This window comes from Festucalex cinctus, chromosome 16, assembly GCF_051991245.1.
Source record: "Festucalex cinctus isolate MCC-2025b chromosome 16, RoL_Fcin_1.0, whole genome shotgun sequence".
In the NCBI taxonomy this organism is placed as follows: Eukaryota; Metazoa; Chordata; class Actinopteri; order Syngnathiformes; family Syngnathidae; genus Festucalex; species Festucalex cinctus.
Genome location: NC_135426.1, coordinates 20,600,979 through 20,623,461, shown reverse-complemented (window position 1 = coordinate 20,623,461; position 22,483 = coordinate 20,600,979). Strand labels below are relative to the sequence as shown.

The 22,483-nt window shown below is 41.5% G+C and overlaps 2 protein-coding genes across 3 annotated transcripts in view; one reads left to right on the top strand and one right to left on the bottom strand.

Moving 5' to 3' along the window:
* The window catches only part of mkln1 (muskelin 1, intracellular mediator containing kelch motifs), a 115,291-nt gene that overhangs the window by 40,787 nt on the left and 52,021 nt on the right, over window positions 1–22,483 (top strand). The window lies entirely within an intron of this gene.
* On the bottom strand, window positions 2,466–8,973 carry net1 (neuroepithelial cell transforming 1). The gene is made up of 9 exons (XM_077499172.1): window positions 8,667–8,973; window positions 6,487–6,594; window positions 6,236–6,400; window positions 5,756–5,818; window positions 5,383–5,556; window positions 5,045–5,302; window positions 4,800–4,970; window positions 3,974–4,160; window positions 2,466–3,877 (listed from the first exon to the last, which is right to left on the bottom strand). Exons 1-9 carry the CDS (start codon window positions 8,757–8,759, stop codon window positions 3,459–3,461), a joined length of 1,638 nt encoding a protein of 545 aa, XP_077355298.1. The 5' UTR covers window positions 8,760–8,973; the 3' UTR covers window positions 2,466–3,458.

Below are 22,483 nucleotides of genomic sequence, written 5' to 3'. Positions count from 1 at the left end.
CTGCTAGTTTTTATAGGAAATGGATTACCTTCCTGAATAAGCAATGCAGATCTAATTGAAGTATGAATTTAAGTGTTATGGTGATTGAAAGTAAAGGTCATTTTCTTCTCATTTCCAGCCCTTCCTTTCCCCCGGTTGGATTTCCAGAGTACTTGTAAATTAAACGTCACATTATGCAAATAGATTGCTTTGCGGTACAATTTGAATGAGACTGCATGTGATTATTCAACTTATCTCACGTTTCTTTTCAAACAAACAGCAGTTAGTTCAGTGTGGCCATGTTAAAGGGGAAGCCAAATGTCAACAGCGTATTGCCTCCAAGCATAGGCGTGGGTCACGTGGATCACCTGAGCAAACACCTGCAGCTGTAAGCTAACACTAGAATCTGCAGAACTGAATAACATGGAATTAGAATGAGGAAGGATGTGTTGTGTAGCAGTTGGCCTAACATCCCCCTTTTGAGCAAATGTTTTGTGAGAATATTTACTTGGATAGTGCAGCATAGTTTTGAAAAATAGGCTACCCCATAATTGCAAAGAATTGCTTTCAAACTCCCCAGGAAGACCGAAGCTGAGAGTCGACCCCAGAGTCTCAGGCGTACTAACCCCTCGATCACTGTACTGTAACACACAATATGATAACAATGCAATAAAGTCATCATTTAGCTCCATAAATAGCATACAAGGAGATTTTTAGAGGCATTTGAGCTGAGCTCATTTGAACTCTGGTTGCTAATCAAAATAGCAGTCCCACGAGGAGTGTCAAAACAGTCACTCAGATGAATTTAGGTGTTGTGTTCACGTATTTTAACAATTAAAAAAAAAACATGGTCTGTATCAGGAAAAAAATGGAAAGTTCAAATGATTTTATATAACTTCAACATCCTTCCAGGGATTGATTCATTTCTGTTATTTATTGTTTTATAATGGTCGACGATTTGCATTTTATTGTTCTTTGACTTCTCCTTCACTTGTCCCTGTCATCTCCCGAGGGTGAAAAACGTTTGTGTGCAGTCGGCGAGCACATTAAGCTGCCATTTTCATCGGGTCAAGTGATGGCTGAACGTGCTGTTGCCACCGACTGTATTTTCAGTGTCACTGTCCATTTTTGTCCAACACCAAATTCAGATCGGGATGGAGGTGAAGTCGTCTGACTCGTTTTTGTTGTGTTAATCCCCACTTATTATGTGTGTGGATTTGGTAAACTGATCCTGGAGTTAGATTTTAAGGGAGTTTCCAGAAGCTTGAGACAACGTTTTAAACAAATTACCACCTCAAGGAAATATTTTTCCCCCTAAAAAGTATAATTATTGTTAGCCACTGTGACATAATGTGTGCGGATGGCTGCAGACATTTTTGCTATTTAACTAGTTTTGTCTGACCAACCAATCAAAAATTCTGATGTGAAATTTGATTCGTGAAAGCTGATCCTGTAGCAGTGGTGATTCTAAATGACTGGGCAGATTAACATGGCAACAAAGAGGCTGAAATCTGATTGGATAAAACATTTGACAATCATATATACTACTGGAAGCAGTGCAGGGAATGAACAGAATAAACTACTGTAAGGAATGCATATGACTTCATGGAACAAATACTCACATAGCTCAATGCTTGTGATTACATACGTTTAGGCCCACCACTGGCTGATACAGTAGCATCTCGCAAATACTTTTGTGTGGGTGTGTTCATGTAATTTGACCAACAAGCTGTTTTATTGTCTGCACTCGGCATGGGGCTCGCCTTTAACATGCATGAGCATCTGCAACAATAATGAAAGCGCCCATCCGCCCCATTGGCTTAATCTTGGTTCACATATAAGGATTTTTCAAATCTTAAAAGATTTTATATCTTTTGATGTCTTTATCTTTGATTTTTTTTTATCTTTTTTTTTTATCTTAGATGCCACACATAAAGATAAAAAAAAATCGGGCATTTAGCATCTTTAGCATCTTTGGTCGTATTGTGTGTAAGGTGCGCAAATAATCTCATCACAGCAACCTCACAAACATAAAGATTATCATCTCAACACTAGTCAAGATTCCAGTCCTCCGGGAGAGACCTCTCGCGTGATTTTACGGGATCTAATCAAAACTGGAAGAGGGGGAAAAAAAAACAAAACTGTTTTTTTTGTTTTTTGTTTTTTTGCTGTAAGACGAGACACACCATGGAAGACAACAAACGCGCCGAACTGGAAGTAATGATGGTGGTTTGCAGACTACTTCTTCCGCGAGCTGGTCCTCCATGGAAGAGTTTTAGAATTAATAAAAGCATAAAAAAAAAAAAAAAGTTTGAAAGTCCCATTGAAGGCACTTCCACTTACAAGTGAGTCACATTGTTGCCATCTTATAGGAACATCTCAAGTATTTTGTAGGAAAAAAACAAACAAACGAAAAACAACTATATATGCATAGGTGTTATTTACGGTACTTTCAAGTCCGATTAATGATGACATGACACAAAAGGTTCAGATGCAAATCTTACACAGATCTTTATTGTTCTTATACTTATGTAAGTTAATGGCAAGTACACCTTTTCCCTCTTGTTTTTCCACCTCATCATGCACATACAGAAACCTTCTTTCTACATACTCATTCCAACTATGACAATAGAGTCTATTCTTATTAAGCTTTCTTTTTTTCTCTTTCCAAACTCTCTGTTCTCTTCAACAACATCCTCTTCTTCATCCTTCTTATAACACGTTCTGTAATTCCATTCCTCTGGTGCAATGCAGTCCACAACTTCAGCTCCATGAAAGATGCTACACCGAAAAGTCTCCTTTGAAACCAAATATGGCTCAGTTCGAAAATCGGTTTCAGAACATCTTCAGCTTGTGATTTTGGATTTAAATGACGTCGATGCCAGAAAAAAAACCAAAACAAAAAAACAACAACAACAAAGGCAACTCTGTGCTGGCATTTTTTGGTTTAAGGAATGTATAAAAATAAGACGTCTTGTTCACTTGTAACTTATGTAACTTATGTGGTACGCCTTAATTTGTTTTTCTGTCTTGTTTAAAACACATGCCACCTAAAAGCTAAAACAGTGCTCCTTTTAATACAGCTTAAAAAATACCACATAAGAATAGAAAAATGTAAAACTATACCCCTCTTCTTATGCAGGAAAAAAAGTTTAAATATCATTAATGGTAAACATTTTTCCCTTTCTTTTTGCCTTTGGTAGGGTTTCCCAAACTTCAGGTTAGGACACAAAAAGGAACCATTTTATGGCAGAACAACAATTTGATGTCTGTGTATATGTTTTGTGAAATATGATGTATGGGAAACATGGGTCTTTGGGATGGACTTAAAAAGCAGGGGTGAGGTAAACAGCTGCCAAAATGGACAGTAACACAGAACACTGTTGTCAGGATACGCAACACAATGACACATATAAATACAAGTCCCAGTTTTTCTGTATTTATGTACATAAATATTGAGTCTGTTTTCTCCTTCCACGTTACACCATCGTCTCTTTTCTCTTCCCTAATAAATAAAGGGACTTCTTGTCCTTTTTGGTTTTGTGAGACACAGGTTGGGGAACAGGCGATGATGAGGTGGAGGAGTTTGGGGACTCGGAGGGGGACGGGGTGGCGGTGCCACACGGCGAGCTGGGGGCGGACTGAGTGGTCCGCTGCGGGCAGTTCTCGTCCGTCTCCTCCATGTGGACGATGGCGGAGACAGAGGATGGGCGGCGTTTCGAGCGGACGACTGTTGTGGTTGTTGGCGGAGAGGCGGGCTCCCCGTGGGGCCGGTAGACGGAAATGGCGCTGCGCAGGCAGTTGAGCCACTGCTGCTTGTGGAAGACGTCGTTGACCTGCAGCGTGTGTGACTGCGCCTGGCTGGGATCTTGGGCGCGCACGCGGAAAATATTCTTGGCTAGAATGGAAATAAAAAAATAATAATAATCAAGTTCACGGCCAATCCAGATTCCGCAATTGGATGCCAAGATCTCTCTGAGAACACAGGCCTTACCTTTGTCGGGATTGCTAAAGGCGCCTCTGAACGAACCACCCATCCTGACGTCACCATCCTGCAGGTCGTCCAACACCAGGTCCTGCACGGGAATGGGCTGCCGGTACACTTGGAAACATTGGCGCTCATTCCGGATGACCGAGCGCGTCAGGACGAGCAGCTCGGTGAACAGGAACACGTGCAGCTTCTGTGAAGGAGGGAATGAAAAATTGAGGCTTGGCTGCGTGTCCATAAACAATAACTCTCTGTTTGTTATAATCCTTTATAAGCATTGACAGAATGAGACTTACTCTAACCTCTATCAAAAAGGAAACAAAAAGGTGTGAGGTTGTTTTTCATTTGTTCGTCAGTTAGGGTGACTAGGTTGGTTTTCTCTGTCTACTCCAGTTTTCTCCGACATTCCAAAAACATGCATTGGACTCGCTTTGTTTTGTCCCTCCCCCTAAACCGAACTGGAGGTGCAGCAGCTTGAGAAAAATCTAAGAGACTTAAGAGTTTAAATCCACTTGTATCAGGGAACAGATATAACAGCTGGGGCTGCAGTGAGAAAAAGGCTTGCTTGTGTGCGATTCCACTGGTATTTCATAACCCGTCAGACCACATTTTTAAGACTGTTCTGTCATGATCTGAAACTACTGCTCTCTAGTTTGAATATTATGTATTTCGTTAAAATGATGTATTTTAATGCTAGCATTGCCTTGCTGATTGGCTAGGAGAAATCTACCCCAGTTCTACTCCCTCAAAGTGAGTAGACAGATTGCTTTTCTTCCCTGACTGAGTGGAAGTCTGGCTTGATAAGATAAGTCAGGTTGTGTACTCATCTCACCGTGCCACTCTTGTTGCGAAGCTCGCCGTGACACAGCAAGCTTTTGCACTGTTCAAGGCGGGGATCTCTCTGCCGGTCATCCAGATACTCCAGCTTGTCAATGTAGTACAAGCACTCAGACTCGCCCTTCTTCATGTTGATGTCGGACAGCACCCCTTGGATGATGGTTATCTGAAGACAACGTATAACTTAGTCTCAAGGTCCATAACGGGCATTTCAAAAACCATCTTATGGTTGATCCTTACTGCTTGTTCTAAGCTAGTGGCATCCGGATGCTCGGGTGGAGTGTGTCTCAGAATCTCTCTGAGCAGCAGTGGGTATTTGACTAGGCGGGAGCGTGGGATGTCCAGGAAGCTCCAGAGGTCCAGCTTCCGGCTGAAGGGTGACTCTAGGCAACGTTGCAGGAAGTCCTGCACCCGCCGGTCCTGTTTTTTCTGGTCCAACAGGGCCTTGGCAGCCAGCTGGTTGCTGCAGTACTCTTTGTAAGCGTCCAGCCTGGGTAGCTACACAAAGAAGAAGGCTCTTCAAGTACCTCTCCCTTAAAGCATTTTGATGCAGATAGTTCATCTGAAATGAAGCTTACCCAGTTTACCACAATCTGACCAATCTGGCCCACGGTTCCGTTGGAGCCTGTCGCTTTGGAGAGCTGGGCCAGCAAGTCCTCGTGCAGAGGGATGTAGGCATCCAGGTTCCCGAAAATGTGCGAGAGCTCCTCTTCGGACATTATGGAGAGCTTCAGCATTGGGTCATGATACGCCTGGAGAGAGGGAGGAAATTGTTAAATAAATCCCCACTAAACCGGGACGGGAGGATGTTAAAAATAGCTCTTAAAGACAAGAGTCGACACAAAAAAGATAGAGTGGAGGATAAATTCCTGGCTTTTTATAGTCCCTGGCTTGATTGTGCGGAGGGCCTGCCAGGCTTTGATTTAATCTGTTTGCTTTCTGAGTACAAACCTTGCGTGCAAGTTGGAGATCTTCAATCAGGTCCTGTTCTCCACGAGACAGCTCAAATATGGCCTGAGGAAGAGAAGAACGGGGGTTGGGTCAAGAAAGATACACATGAATCAGGGTGCGTTTTACATTGGGACAACCCAATACCCCTTTGATTATAGGCCAGACTTGTGCCGGTTGCCAAGCGACTGAAGTCTAAGTCATGCTGGCTGCCGTCTGTATTTTAAAAGTGCACAAAGTTTATGGCTCCTGACAGCTGGATAAGATGTCAGACATAAGTGGGGAGGTAGCTTGCCTCGTTGGCTTGTCAGTTCCATGTGAACTTACACAGACTGGGAAACAGGCCCTGTGAGGGGTTTTATTCCCATTTAGACTATTTGACACAAATACTGCAGGTATATGTGAAAGTAGTCTAGACGTACAGTGCTGTCTGGATTTCTCAACCACACAGGCTTCATTCTTTGAGTGTAATGGGATTCTCACCTCCTGTCTCTTGATCTCTTTGGTGGTTAAGGTTTCCTTCTGGTGTACATCAAGTGTCTCCGACCACAGTGTGCTGTTTCTCCTTTTAGGCGGCGTGGGGGCCGCTGCCTTGCTGCAAGGCTTCTGGGGCACGACCGACGACTTGCCATCACTCCGGAAGGAGGCCTGAAGATGAAAAAAGCCCCGCAAGTCAGACATGCCGTGATGTTTTCACTTAAAACATGCGGAAAGAAGCATCACAAAGCCCGTACCTGGATGGTTTGGCCGAAGCGCCGGACGGCCCCATTCTTCACCGGAGAGATGAGGTTGGCTAACGACGTCACCCTGCCGAGAGGACGGACACGCTTGTTGCTGGGTTCCTGGGTTAGAAAGATAAAATAAGGAGAGAGAGAGTGAGCCAAGGAAGTGAAAGAACAAATCAAAGACGAGTGCCTTGTGACTTCCTTTTGATCAAATCCATCGAATCATCAATCATTTTTATTGATTGCACTTCCAGGCTTTTGAGCCAGGAAGTAGGAGGAGTTGGAAGATCATGGTTTAGCTAGACAGATTGGCTGAGCTCACAGGGCAGACAGAAATGTTGCCTGTGGTTGGTTGGACAATATGGAGGCCAAAGCGGCTGCACCAGCTGTTTGCTCCATCATGTGAGAGGCAGGCGGCCGGCCCACCCTGCATAAAGACCCCTCTTAGTGCTGATCTGGTCGGAAAGGGGTCTGGAGGAATGCCAAGAATGCACGAGACTCCGCTCTCAGCTGTTAGCCATCCTTTCCCCCCCTGTCCACGCTACACGACTTTCTGCCTGACAACAAGCCCTCTTAAAAGTGTATCTGTGGGAGATAAATGCTTCCTGGTGACTCGCTGCTCTTTAACTTCCTTATCCAGACAGACAAAGCAGTGTGTCAGGTGGTGTGGCCTTAAAGTGAAACAGCCCGCGGCGGCTAGTCTGGGGGTCGTCATTGTAAACCTGCAGTAAATCTGTCCCCTGCTTCAATGTTTACATAGTGGCGTCGCACGATGGGGGATGGGGTATGCAGTTGAGTTTACAGTGCTTCTGCAAGTTGACACAAGTTTTTTAATAGGCTCGCGTGAGAGTAGATCTACACCTGGGCCAGGTAACCAACCACCCACCCTTGAGAGTTCGAAGAGAGCTGCTCGGCCTTGTGCCAATAACGACAGAGAGCAGTAATCAAGAAGCTGAAGTCATTCTTTCAGAGCACAGAAGTTCTTCCAAATCATTATAGGATCAGAATCACAACATTCAATTAGTTTGCGCCATCTCACATTTTAAGTCTCTAATTGAGTTGCTTGTGTTTTCTCCTGACTCAGCCCAGAAGTGATTTTTGCCTTGGATCAGCAAAATCTGGGAAACCACTCAGGCACAGCTGTGGAACTGATCCACTCGCTCTGGTGTGCCCTTTGAGCTGTTATGACTGTGGTTGACTAGGGTCTCAAGACTCCGAACCGCAGCTTTCTTAAGCCCTCTAGTGGCAGGGCCAGCACATGGTTGCCACATGGTGGATACTTTGTAGTCCTTGGGAGCGACTCATTTGTGACCTGTTATTATCTGTGCAGATGTTGAGAATAAAATTAAAACACCGAAGTTGAGGGGATGGTGTGTGTTTTTCTTTCTTAGCACACCCTTCCTGTCCTTTAGGGGGACTAGTCCATGACCAAAAAAAAAAAAAGCTAATGATCATGGATTCTGTGTTGCAGAAAGTAGTTTTTTCTTGCAGAATTCCAGTCCAAATGGCTGAAGCCTCTTAACTATTGTTAGTAGAGAAAATGAATAGTGTTGCACAATCTCCATCCAGACCCATTATTACAACCTCCCTGCTAGGAGGCATTTAGGTTACTTTGATCTATACTTAATTGTGTGGTGAGCTGAAAACTCCAGATGTGCGCTTTTGCCTTTTACAGCAAAGTGCTGAGACCAGAACCAGACCTCAAACGACAGAGCCAAGGTCATCAATAAGTCACTTGTGAAAGTCTGGGAACTGGCCTGTGGAGAATCGTCTCCAGACTTCACAGAACTTTAGCACTTTTACTGTCAGTGAAACCACATGTTGGTGAAATCCCTTTCCAAAGAGAACTAAAGGCACAATATAAACTTCTACAGTAGAGCGACCAGTCCCACGTTGCTCTACCGGATCTTCAAGTGGTGAAGAGTTGCTTATTTCTAAACCTAGGCTAAACTATAACAAATTACCCCCCTGCTATTTCATTGTTTGTGGTACTTTGATTATGTTGAATACACTAACTGCTCCATATCCTACCAAGCCCCTGCCGGGATGAATATTTAAGAAAAGTCAGCTAATGCACAAAATTATATGTGTGGGAGCAAAAAAGTGGCTTTGTTAGATAATAGTTCAAAGCCTTACAAGTCCTGAGCCAAATGAGAGAAAACACAATGTAAAAGCAGTACTTATCTCACCTCTAACTCCTTGTGGGCTTGGTTCTGGTGGTCTATCACTTGCAGCGTCCGTTTGATAGGCACCAAGCTTCCCAGGTCATCGTAAGCCACCATAGCTTTCAGTAAAACACAATATCCGTTTTCTTTAATCCTTTTTTGAATCGGGCTCCAAGTAATCCACAGAGAGAGAAAAAAAAAAAACAAGTTAAAAGTAATAAATAAATAAAAATACCTCTGATTTACCTTAGCTCTTCTCCCCTAGTGGGACAGAGCTATTAGTTAAGCTCCACCTCACACGCTCACTAAACTTTGGTCTGCTCCAGACAGAGGGTGGGAGGGCTTTATAGCTGAGTAGGAGACACGGGAGGAGAGTGCAGCCCATGTGGTGGCAAATGAGGCGTGTTCAAAGTTTGGTGCGAAGTGACAGGACACACCACCATGCTATATTGTTCCATACACTCGGGACTAAAACAGTAGCGAGAAAAGGCAAGAACCCAAGTTTACAGCTAAACAGAGTTTTGATGCGGGTTTCGATGGAACGTTGTACAAAAACTTGTGATAAGCTCAGATACTTAAGGTGGCGAGTGGAACAGAAACTGTGATTAACTGACGGATGTCAATTTCTGTTGAATCTGCTCAAAACCAAGCTGCTATTAATGAATGGCTTCATCATTCTGTGTTTGAGAATCAATCAATGTAGTCTCTGTTTGGACCTTTTTCCACAGTCCTCTTATCCGTCTCATCAGGCCACTGGGGAAGTTTCATTTGAATATCAATAGCAGGGGGGCACTGAGACATTCAACCAGAGCTTTGAACTGAAACCTGTATATTGAAGCTGGGGGGTGTTTGGGGGTTATTTTGACTACTACCCACTTGATTTGTCTGTTTCTTTGTCAGTTTCAGTTAAGTCAAAGGAAAATTGTAACCCGGGGCTTTGTTTCACTCAGGAGCACATGAGGGAGTGAGCTAAACGCTGACTGACAACAACACCTGAATACGCAGAATGTTTTGGGCGTGATCCGCCGTCTTAAATGGGGGAGCCACCAAAACAGCAACGTGTAAAAGCGTGTTTCGAGCGCAAATGGATGACAACGTCACGCTGTGGACTCTGTCCTCCTGGGTCAACACTGAGGTGTGAAGCCCAATACAGACTTCGCGCTGCTGCTGCCATGTGGAGGTGATAAAACACATGCTGAATGAATGAGCTGCATAGTGGTTGACACCTTTTTAGTGGTTGTTGTGACGTGGTGATAGCGAAGCACACCAACAGGCTGATGATTCCAGACTTTGGAAATAAATAATTTCCCCATTGGAAATAATGGTTTAGGTGTTAATAGTGTGGCCATCATCATCAATATTTTATGAACTCAAAGCAATTTGTGAAGTTGCACTTGGATGTTCTTAACTGTGATTGAACACGTTAACTGGTGTTAATAGTGAAACAGAGTCACAGCATCATTTTTAACTTAATCAATTGTCACATGAGTGTCAAAAAGAAGATTACAAGTTAACAGTGAAACGTATGAACAATAACGCTCTCAAATGACAATTGGCAGCAGCATAATTCGAAGGTGAGTTGATTTTAGCATGATTGTCACCAAAACAAATGAACTCTTAATTCTATATATATATATATATATATATATATATATATATATATATATATATATATATCATTAAGATACACCTGTATCATTTTTATGATAGCGAATGTCTTTTACATTTCACCGTCATTGACAGGTATACTTGTCAATTGCGTTTCTGAACGGGGATAGGTGGGAGAGCCTCTGACATTGCTGAGACTTGTTGCTGGCTAAATATAGCGGTGATCTGTTTGTTCCACTTATCTTCTTTTTGAGACTATAGAATAAGTGTTGTGAAAAAAAAATGCACTGAACAGAGGTCTTGTGAGGTTCCATACGTTCTTGTGTGACAATTTGCAAGAATCTGGTTCAAACTGCGAGGTTTTCTGCGTCTAAAAGGTATTTTCCAAACCACCAAAACAACTAAGCTAAATTTCAGACTGAGATCCTACAATACTGATCTGCCACAATGCCACTTTTGACACCTTACCCAGACAAATCTGCTATTTTGGGGGCCCACGATGGAATTTGACTTAGCTTGCTGTTATCACTAACATGCCATATAGCAGAGGTGTGTAAGTATTTTTACTGTCATGCTGTCAATTTGGTTGCATAGTTAGCTTGAAGCTCATTTTTACATGATACTTTCGCTCATGTTTCTCCTTTGCAGTTCCACAATGGAATGGCAGAGGAATTATTATAATTTGGGTTGCAAAACATAGAAACCTCTGTTAGTTTTGCACGGGGGGGTCACTGTACTTGGAGTAATTACCATGTTTCAGCTTTGTATAATTAGTGACAGAGCCAGTAGTTACTAGTTATATTCAGTTACTGAAGTATATTAACTAAACTCGTTGGGGTCTGAACTTAATGACTGTCGATGCATGCCATAACATTCCCCTCTTCAACAGACTTTTTCTTTCATATGATACCTCGTTTATGAGGTAAGAGCGCAGCAAATATGCAGAATGAGTAGCGAGAGAAAGTCTGTCTGTGTGTAGTCTGTACTGCAGATGACACCAAGTTGCCTTTTGGCTATGAGTCACCTGGTGTGGGGAGACCTGCTGCTGAATCAGCTGTACGTCTAAACACCCACCAACCTCTCCCTTCCTCCAAGTTATACTGATCTGCAGCTGGAGTGTCAACATGATTTACACTCTAAAACACCATAGTCTGTGGAGTGGAGTGGGTTGGATGGATGAATAATGCCGCGTGCGACGTGAAGTGGGGTTTCACCGCTTATAACCTATGCCGTGCCAGGGACGGGCCCAAACGCCAAGGCCTATGGGGGCTGAGCTCAATTTAACTTGCACGTCAGGAATAGTGAGCAGTCTAATTGCTGCCCTTGAGGGAAGACTTTAAACAAGCAGTTCTGGGCTAAGACAAGCACACAGCAACGTTTAACAGTGGAGGCATTGCTGCCCCCTGTTGACTACATTTAAAAGGCATACTGTACTTGTTTACTATCCAGATAAAATACTGCAAGTATACAAGCAGAAAGGCTGACAATATAGACCAGTTCATGTTTGTAAAGAATAGGGACCAGGGCAGGTGGCAGAATTACCGGTAGTACTGTTTACTACTGAAAATGATCATATAAACTTGTGTGGTACCAGATATAATCCAAAAGGTTTAACACCCCCCCCCCCCCCCCCAAAAAAAAAATTAATTTTAAAAGAAAACCAAGCTAATTACTGAAGGCATGTTCTCTGAATATGAAATCGAGTATGACACGGAAGAATCAAAACTTTAACCAAGCGGTGGATGTGATCCGCTGCCGTCGGGGCAGTATCTGCTCACGAGAACACTGGCATGGAAACAGGAGTTTCAAAAATAGCACTCGATCGATTTATTTCGTCATATGCCCATCCCTCAGCTCCAAAACAAAATGTTCAAGCGGGTTTCACGCAATGCAATGTACTGTAGTCCACTTTTTCATGGTCGTGCCCCTGCTTTTCTTTTAGGCGTGTCTTTAATGAAGTGCTTTCAATTTGAGTGGGCGAAAGCAATAAGTTTTTGTTTTGTTTTATTTTGTTTTTTAATAGATCTATTCCACCGGTAGGAAACTATAAATATCTCATTTTTTTCAGACCAGAGGCTGGCATGTAATCACAAAATGGCCCACCTTTGGGATACAATGAAAACATCATTAGTTCACCTAGTCTGTTACTCAATGTTTTGATTTGTCAGCGTCCACGCCCCAAAGCAAATCTGGTTGCTAGAAAACACAGGATGATTGGTGACGGACTGGAACACCGATAGAGCCTGATAACAGATAGAATCGCTTAAACACTACTTCCTACAGTTTTTTAACATATGGTGATAGGCCTTGGAAAATAATTGGCAGTTGCTACCAAAGCGGTGGCAGAGCGTGTTGGGATGAAAGTGCATTGGAAGCAGCTCAACTCAAAAGGAAAATAAAGTTGTAGCACAACAGAGCTGTTTTGATTAGAGGAGTGGTCGTTGGGAATCTCTACACCGCAATACTTTCTCAGCCAAACCATAGCTACTGATACAAGTTACATTAGTCAAGCTGCTCATCTATCTTGCGGTGTAGGTTAAAAAAAAAATAAAATAAATTAAAAAAAAAAAAAAAAAACAGCCCACATGCACCCCAAATGAATGATACAAAGGCGTATTGAGACTACATTGAAATATAAAAGAATAAAAAGTTGTAAAGTTATAGAAGAATGATCATAGTATGAGTATAAAGTTAAAGTTTTAGAAAGTAAATGTCAGAATTAACTCCTAAACTAGGGGTGTGAATTGCCTAGTACCTGACGATTCGATTCGTATCACGATTCACAGGTCACGATTCGATTCGATACCGATTAATCCCGATACGAATGGTCACTATTCGATACCGATTAATCCCGATACGAATTTATAAGTCGATTGTTGCGATTTTTTTTCATTCATATTTAGAAAATACTAATCAGTAAGCTTGTAGAGTGTAAGATTTATATGAAAATGTATTATTTATTTATCTGAAATTTCAGTCTTATAGAGGTTGTAATCTGTTTCATGTTTGAACAGCATTAAAATAAAAATATTAAGGCTTAATGTGCCGTTCATATAACATTCTTCCATGCTCAAGGTGTGAATCCTAAAAAAAAAAAAAAAAAAAAAAAAAAAAAAATCGATTCTGCCGATTATTGAATCGATTCGAGAATCGCGCGATGTAGTATCGCGATATATCGCCGAATCGATTTTTTTTAACACCCCTATCCTAAACCATACAGAAAAGAAATTAAATTCTTTAATAATACTATGAGAATAAATTTGCAATATTTCTATTTTTTTTTTTTATATTACAAATTTACCAACAATTAAATCAAAATATTACAAAGGAAAACTTGCAATATTTTACAAAAATAAAATATGAGAATTAAGTTGTTGTTTTTTTCCACAGCTAGTGCCCTGTATAAATTTTATTTTAATATTAGATTTTAGAAAGCTGTGCCCTGCGATTGGCTGGCAACCAGTCCAGGGTGTCCCCCGCCTACTGCCCAGAGCCAGCTGAGATAGGCTCCAGCACCCCTGCGACCCTTGTAAGGAATAAGCGGTTAAGAAAATGGATGGATGAATTTTCAAAAGCAAACTAAAATGATAATACTGTATGTGTTTCTTTTGCTGAGCTTTAAATTTGACTTCAGAAAGGCTAGTCATGACAGGACTTCTTTCTGGTCCTATGAACCACCCACACACTTCGTGTCGTCAAAGGCGATTTTCTAACGGGGCCTTCCCTGCCTTTTGTATCCTCAAACCAAAGAGCTTGTTTTGACTCGAACCAAAATAAGAACATCTTAAAAATAGTCACAGAAAGGTTTCGGGACATCCACCGTGCTGTTGACTCACGCGTGTGTTGATGATCTGTTATTATTTATATGTTATGCAATGAAAAATTCTGGCAATATATCGTAACACTTTTGTGTTAATTTATTCTATGAAATGCTACAACTTGTCTGCTCTCACGATAAAACATGCACTGCTAAACTATGATGTTCAGCCAAGTGACTCTTATTTTAGTTTGTAACAAATAGTACAAAGTCAATTGCCATCTCAAGTCAAATATAGATTCCACCCTGAGATCTATTTCTATGGCCTTGTCCACTTGGTTTAAATATAAATGGCATGGTTACTTTTAATAGTGTGGACAGGGTGGGAGAGGCGCTTGGACCATGCTACTTAAATCAATGGATGTCCTCCATCTATTTTTGTGAAATGTCTAAAAATGGAAGAAAAATGTTGAACCGTAGCAGCCCAGTCAAACCCAGCAATGAAACTGTCCTGCATCAAAGTGACGTGAGACAAATCTCTAAAGGAGTATCATATGTTCCCATCAGCAAAACTGCTTGTAATAAATAGCAAACACCGTGAAATTAGTTGGATTGACGCTGCAGAATGGCGGCAGAAATTGTGTCTTTATGATGAGCAATAATTGTACAATTGTATCATGATTTTAAGTTACTCTTTTGTCTGGTTTGTAACTTTGATGACTTCCATCTACCTTTATGGAAATCCAAAAAAAACAGACCCCCCAGTTGTGAGGCAGACAAGCTTACCGCTATTTCACCATGCTAACAATGGCAATAACTAATAATTAAGGCGTTTTCTGTTTACCAGTGAACTGCTTCAAATGTATTTCTTTTTTAGTACCCCATTTTAAAGCACCATTTTCACTAAAAACATTTTTGCTTTTCGTAACCTTTCATTGGGATCCTGGTCACAGTAGCAAGGTATCGTAATGTAGGGTTGAACTAAAGCAGATGAATTTTGAATTTACTGAATTTGTACTAGTTCATATTGTCATGATGGTGGTTTTTCAGATCTTTTATTGAATTTACCTTGAAGTCAAAGCTGTACAGGGTGACTGTGTCACTGGCTTCCTTCTCTCCTCTGTGTTTCCTCTTCTTGCTAACCCCCCCCAAAAAAAAAACAAAAAAAACGTGTGAGCATTCAGCATTTTGTGATGGAAAACATGTCTGCAGCCAATACACACCTATCTGAAGCTTCCACTCAATACACAACTTAGATTTTGAGTTACTGACTTGTTTTGTAGTTCTGAAGACGTGTATCTACGATTAAATCTTGCTGTGAAGTATCTTGATTTTATGCATATGAAAACGGTCAAGATGTGGGTTGTTAGTGTTTTATTTATTACAGCGGGCGGCCCCTCCACGCGCATGCCACAGATTCTCTATGCTCATTGGCCACATAACTCACTCTTAAAGTGACAAAGGTCTGCGCTGGAGGTCTTTGAGCTAACAGGAAAGAGTTAATTAGGCAGCATGATGCTTTAACACCTGCATGTGGATTGTCTACTGTCAGTTAGCAGGTGAGAACAGTAGGTGGGCAGCTTGAGATAAGGGGTTCGGAAAAAAAAAAATGGTAGCCTTGGGATGGCCCCAGATATACATACAAACCCCACCCCCACCCGAGGTCATCACTGCGGTCCATTAACCAAGCTAGTCCAGAACCGCCTCTGGCTGGACACACAGGATGTCATGACCTGAGTGACTGGAGAGCTCAGGATGGCCAAAATGGGCTCATAATGGTTACATTTTATTGATGTTTGTGTAGTGGTGGTGGTGGTGGTGATGTTAACTTCCTCTTGTTAAACAGCAGGGCGCAAGCTCCATAGAAGGCTACAAATGAACGATTGTGTCATGCATTTGTAGCAGGGAGACATTTATTCAGTGATAGCAACACCGTCGGTTTTTGAAACTCGCAGTGAATTACAAGCAGGGAAACACGCACAATCTAAATTAAGCAGTCAATGCTGCTGCTACCTCAAATACTTTTGAGTTATTGAAAGTGATAAAGCCGTCCGGCATATGTAAACATATTTATTTGCCGGTACTATGTCGCTCTCTGATCTTTTATGGCTATGTATAACACTAGATGGATGTGTAAAGGCAGGCTCAATGGTTCTGTCTCATCCTTTGTAAATATGTTATAAGAACGTAAGAACAACAGCGTAGATAGGAAACTAAATGTCAAAATGATGGAATCAGAATTACAAATCATACCAAATATATTCAAAATGTTCTGGGGAATGTCGCTCTTATGGTCTTCATTTTCAGCGAAATTGTTGTGTCCCAGTTTTTCATTTTGAAAATCTAGCCACCTTACACTAAAGCATACTACTACGCTACTATGCCATCACTGCGTCCAGGGGAGTTTCATCATTTATAGGTCAATTGCTAAAAATGACAATAATATCAGTGTGAATATGATTGTGATTTGAAGGCAAAAATGTTGAAATTGTTGTGTCCCAGTTTTTCATTTTGAAAATCTAGCCACCTTACACTAAAGCATACTACTACGCTACTATGCCATCACTGCGTCCAGGGGAGTTTCATCATTTATAGGTCAATTGCTAAAAATGACAATAACATCAGTGTGAATATGATTGTGATTTGAAGGCAAAAATGTGTGCGAAAACCCAAAGGGAGTTCATGTTTTGTAAATTAAAGCATGTATTTAAACAGTACCCGAAGTTGTGGGTATTACATATGCAATGATAACCACTGTAAAAATGACTAATTCCAAGACTTTTCCAGTTTCTGAGAAAGATGAGCCGATTAGTCGACGACGCCACGTTTGTAATCCGCATCGATGTTTAGCGCTTAAAGCCAACATTCCACGTTGCTAGGCTGTGGGAAAGTTCCGGCAGGGTTACGCCAGATCCGCATGTTACAGCTCCAATTTGCTAACTCTGCAGGGATGTCTGTGAAAAAGGTTGACAGCACAGGATCTGCCCTGTCCTTCCATCATCAGCTCACAGATGGAAATAACACACTCCGTGCAGAAACTTGTTCAAACGCTTACTTACTCAACAAAAAAAAAGGTTAGCAGTGGCACGGATAGTTATGACCAAGGACGAGTGTTGTCACCTGGGAGGCGACTGACAGATTTGTACCGTATGTATACACAAGTTTTAACACAAACACAAGGAAGGGTTTGCCGGGATCCTTAAAAATAGCTGCTTGCTGCTGTCCAAATGTGCTTCCAGACACAACAACTTTAGTTTCATTTTCCAAAGAAATCATAATTTGGACAAAGAAAATGTTTAATTTGAACTCAGGCCTAGACTGATAACACATTTTTCTGCCCCCAAAGCAGATGCAATTCACAGCCACTAAGCTGTCAACTCGTGCACCAGTTTGTAGTGTGTTGACTTAAACTGTGAGTGTGAAAGATTTATTGGGAGGGGGTTTACAAGGTGAGTAGACAGTGTCAAACCCCATGCGTCCATCCGTCGTCGTTCTAATGCTCATGTGTGACCGACCATGAGTTGGTCTGCTGAGAGAGAACATAAGCTCAGGTGTGAATTCACCCACGATGCATTAGCATCTGCCCCATATGGGGGACACATTCTTTCTTGGTGCTTGAGATTTTATAAATGTGATGAGTGATGACTAAAATGCATGTTTTTCCTGCTATTGTAAGATGTTTTGGGATGGAAAATAAACAGCAGATTGGCGGCTGTTGGAATGGGGTAATCGGTTAAGGCCAAGGTCATGACTAATATGTTAAAAGTAAAAATTATTTAAGAATAACAGTTTACCCATAGACGATCCAGTACTTGCCCATCCTATGTCTGCAGACAAACTGTTTTTGTGGTAACATTTGATGTATATAAACACATTGGCTTTTAATTCATGTTTGATTCAATAAACAGCGCCAAACGAAACCTCTTCTACAATCTGAACTAAAACTCCATTCAAAGTGATCCGAACAGATTTCGTGTTATTTTGCCCAAATATGATTAACAGCCCAAAACTGTGCAGGGGCTTGCTTAAACCCACACTAATCAGCTGTGATGACAGACTGCAGCATTACGACATACATTTATTTATTACCTCTCTGCCCCTAATCAAAAGCCTGGCAAAACATCAATGAGAAGTTGTAAAAATTACACATTGAATTGTCCTATTGGTAACATGTGCTATCCACTTTTATGAGGCATCAATCCAACGTCTACAGCAGTAAAACAACATCAAAGTGTGATGTATCTGTATTGGAATAAAGCAGCTGCATTGGTTCTCGCAAAACTGCGCAAAGCAACATTGGAAAGTGGGAACATGGATGCACTCCGAAAGTTTGAGTCAATAAATTGCTAGTCACTTGTTTGTTTTATAATAAAACAAAATTTAGAAATTATAACTGGCAGTAGCAAATCAAACAATATGAAGGAAGCACGCTTTGCTTGTCATTTGGAGGTCTGTTCGCTCGCTGTCAAACTGAGCACAGCATATTAAGGGAAGCCAAAATGACTTTATCTGTCATAAAAATGCTAATAATCAAATGCAGTGGCAATTATATAACAGGGCGATTACTAGTATTCTCACACAGAACATATTAGGTAATAAGTGACAATAAGTGCAAGTGCCTCACAAGAATCCTCATTTTTATTCATTTTTATTTTTCTTATGTACTTTCATGTACACAAAATTTCACCTCTGCAAACTTGAGCATTGCTTCATTTATTTTGACTGTATGTTAATTGGTGATTAGTTAGAATTAGACAGACTGAACCCTACTATTTGCATTGTGCATCTCCAATCATATGTACGATGATCGAAAATAGTATATCTCCCCTTTTTGCGATTGCAAATGGAGTACTGCGATTGCAAATGGAGTACTGCATACTCGTTTTACATCTGACTCTTGTTGTAGCTGTTTATTAGCCTTGTCTGTTTCGACCTAGTGCACCTTGGCATTGCACTGCACATCTGACGCACATTCTTGGGGCATTGAGGCGCTCGAGGCCCGAGTGCTTGATGTAGTCTTGAGAGAATGCAGCAAACGCTCAGAGAATGCACCTCTTTCCTTGTTCCAAGGTTCGCCTGGGGGCCAGCGGATTGGCCCCACCTATATCTAGCAATGAGCTGAAGGGGGGAAGGTGTTGAGGGGATCAAGTTTAGCGACTTCAAAGTCAAATGATCGCGCTAAAGATTATTCAAAGCCCTGGACAAACTTTACGTCTGAAAGTGCCTGGATTTTTAGATAAGCAACAATGAGAGGTGCAAAAATCCGTCCAGCGTTCTTTTATCACATGGTAGATTTATAAATGACTGACAAAACTCGGGCAAGATTAAATGACAAGCTAATAAGCACCATGTGTTTTTTGTTGGGTGAGTTAATCTTACTATGTTTTTGAATCAAAGGCAGCGGCAGCAGGCTGGCATAAGATAAAGAGCCAATGAACCTCTAGCTCTAAAAGTTCTTTTATTTCTTCTCTGCCGTTACACGAGTGATGGATTGGGTTGCAGGCGGTTGTAAACCTCCCGGAATGCTGATCATCATGCTGTGTAATCTGTTTTTTTTTATTCCCCTGCTTCTGCTAATCAGCTTGTCTTGTTTTGTTCTGACTCAAAACCGCATGGGCATACTGTAAGAAACAGTCGTGGTGTCAAGGTCATGGTGTTCCCTTTGGTTCAAAATCAGAGATTTTTCTTTAGCCAGCATTTGGCCCGTGCTTCTAACATAAACGGGCTCAGCCCAGAGGGAGCCACTAAAAAAATTAAATAAATGATAATATAGAAAGATCACACACGTTTAGAGTTTGGAGGCAGCTCAAGGTAACTGCTGTGAAGTCGAGGCATCCAAGGCTTGATCCAGATAAGAACCTCAAGGTTTTCCGTTGCATGTTAGGGATTTAAAATGTTGTAAAAGCACATGGCGTGCCACATTTATTATTTGTTGAAGATTCAATTATAATGATTGTTCTACCAGCATCAATTGCATCTTTATTTCACCTATTATCAAAATGAACAAACCTGTGTATAGTGTATAGTTTTCATTTGTAAATGAGCAAAATGGAAAGTATCTAATATAATAATCAACATGTCAACTGTGCTGGTTGTAACGACACATGCTCTGTGTAAGGTGAAGCCAACAGGACTTACTTGGGTGGGCTACTCAAGCATATGAATTGGTGGTTCTATCATTTTGTTAACACATGGTTTATATTTTTGTATATCTTTATCCCCTTTATTATTTGTTTTTACTGACATTTGTATTGAGGATTTAAGACATAAAGATCCTCAACTGTTTATCCACATGTAAATCACACCGCCATAGTTTTTGCAGCGCCATGACGAAGTGGAAAAAGTAACAATCTCACACGTGGGCTAGTTTCAGACAAAAACAAAGCAAGCATGAAATTGCTTCACTATGGCTGCCAATTCTGTTTTATGCAGCTATAGTGACGTCACCTGAAATTGCGGTATTTATACAAGCTTGGTATACATTTTAGATAACGCGCTTGGCAACAATATAGTACTGTAAATACCTTTTAGAATTGTATGTCTAATCTAAACTCTTTCTCTCGAGATTGAGATTTTGTAGTGTTTGCCCACAAGTGACACCCACAAAGCTACTAACTTGGATATGTGAGGCCTGTACTCACGAGCCTGAGGTCCCACTGTGACCTTGGGATGAGAGAGGTGAAGGAGGACCCACTTTGCAGCAACCTGTGCAACGGGAGCAATGAAGAACCTGAGAAAAGTCGGAATGACAAAAAATAAAATAAAATACAACAATCCATCCAACGAAGCCAACCCCAAAAATGCCTGCATGGCCGATGAAGGCCTTTTCAAGAAGACAAACATGACTCTGAACCAAAGATAAGAATACTCAACGAGCAAAAGCATTCGTTGAGTCCACTTCGACCTAAAGTTCCAGCCTGAGAGTGACTTCAGTGAGTTCAAAGCCTTCACAAGGTGATAAGGAGAAAACGTCCTGAAGAAGGAGAAAACCTCCCGCTACCTACCACAGCTTCAGCATGTTGGAGATCAGGGAAGGGCAGCATGTCCTCAGTCAGAGCCCACATTAACCAAGTCCTAGGATCCAAGGCAAGTGTGAAATTTGAAGGAGTCATCCTTTAGCCAGCACCACGTTCCCACCCAAAGAATTGGGACAAGCCCAAACTTTCATTCTAATTGTCATTTTTGGAGGAGGTGAGCTTTACTCTACCCATTTTGGAGTTTCAAGAGGGGGTTTGCCATACCTGTTTTAATAGTCTATATGAGAAGATCCCTCAAACAAGGCTATAAGTCTTGTATGTCTTCAACAATATTTAAGTATTGCCTCAAAGGGTAAGATGAATAAAACAGTCGAAACATGGTTGGTTGCTCGTTAAACCCTCAGAACTCCACTGCTGACGATTTACAGGCATCCATAGTATACATAAGTGCTCTCCCGTTTCCTTTTCATTGAAGATGTACAGTGTTAATCACTTTGACAGGTCAAGGAGGAATCAGCATGCGGGGAATGCAAAGCTGCCCAGAAACACTTGCTGCTGGTGTGCGTGCCCTACAAGTGCTGCTTGTAAGACTGAGTCATTCCAGTCATTCGGCTGCTCGAATGCTGTCGCTACAGGTGGCGTTCACCCCGGTGACACAACAACTGCGAGCGACGCTTGCTGATGGCAGCTGCGTGTGTCATTGTATACATTTTTTTTTCTTCTTGCACACTGCTACCAATTGCTTTTCGTCAGTCGAAAGTAAATGCTCTGGTCAGTGCAAAAGACCTGTCACAAATTCATCTATCCATTGATGGGTAATCCCAAATGGGAACGCCACTTCTCACCTATGTGAAATTTGGACTGTATTTGACTTGGTGATCGAAGAAAGAGAAGGCAGAACGCTGGACCCGCAGCTGGTTCTGTTTTAACAGTCTGGCTGCTGAATTTTGGATGAAGTGTTAAATGATTTGAAGCAGACCAACTGGGGCAAGCAGGAGCATCGCCAGGAGAAAATGAAATAATGACCATTAAGATGCATTTGAATTTGAGAAAACATTTTTAAGTGACGTAAACTGGCTGGCCAATGATGTTACCCGGGTTCGGCATCCTGATTGATTAAATAGATTGCGGTCAATTGTTTGACTGTCTTGATGCTACTGAGGCTTGAGTTCATTGGACTCAGGTCTGGGAACTGTAGTCTATATACCATATTTGGACGATATGATTCACATCAAAGAACTTTGATGTCATCCGTTGCTTTAGACAATTGCTCTAAAGTGGAACTATATATTCCTCATCTTGACAATGAAACAAAACTGAAACTTTGGTTCCGTATTCTTGGTATGATGTCATCTTCTAACAGACCACGGAATGCCATACAGTTTCTCCTAGGTCGACTTACCAACACAAATGAATCATTTGAAGTCCTCAAAATATAGAGGGAAAATGCAGTAACAACTGCATCATGCCAGACATAAGAGAAATATATGGGTAAAAAA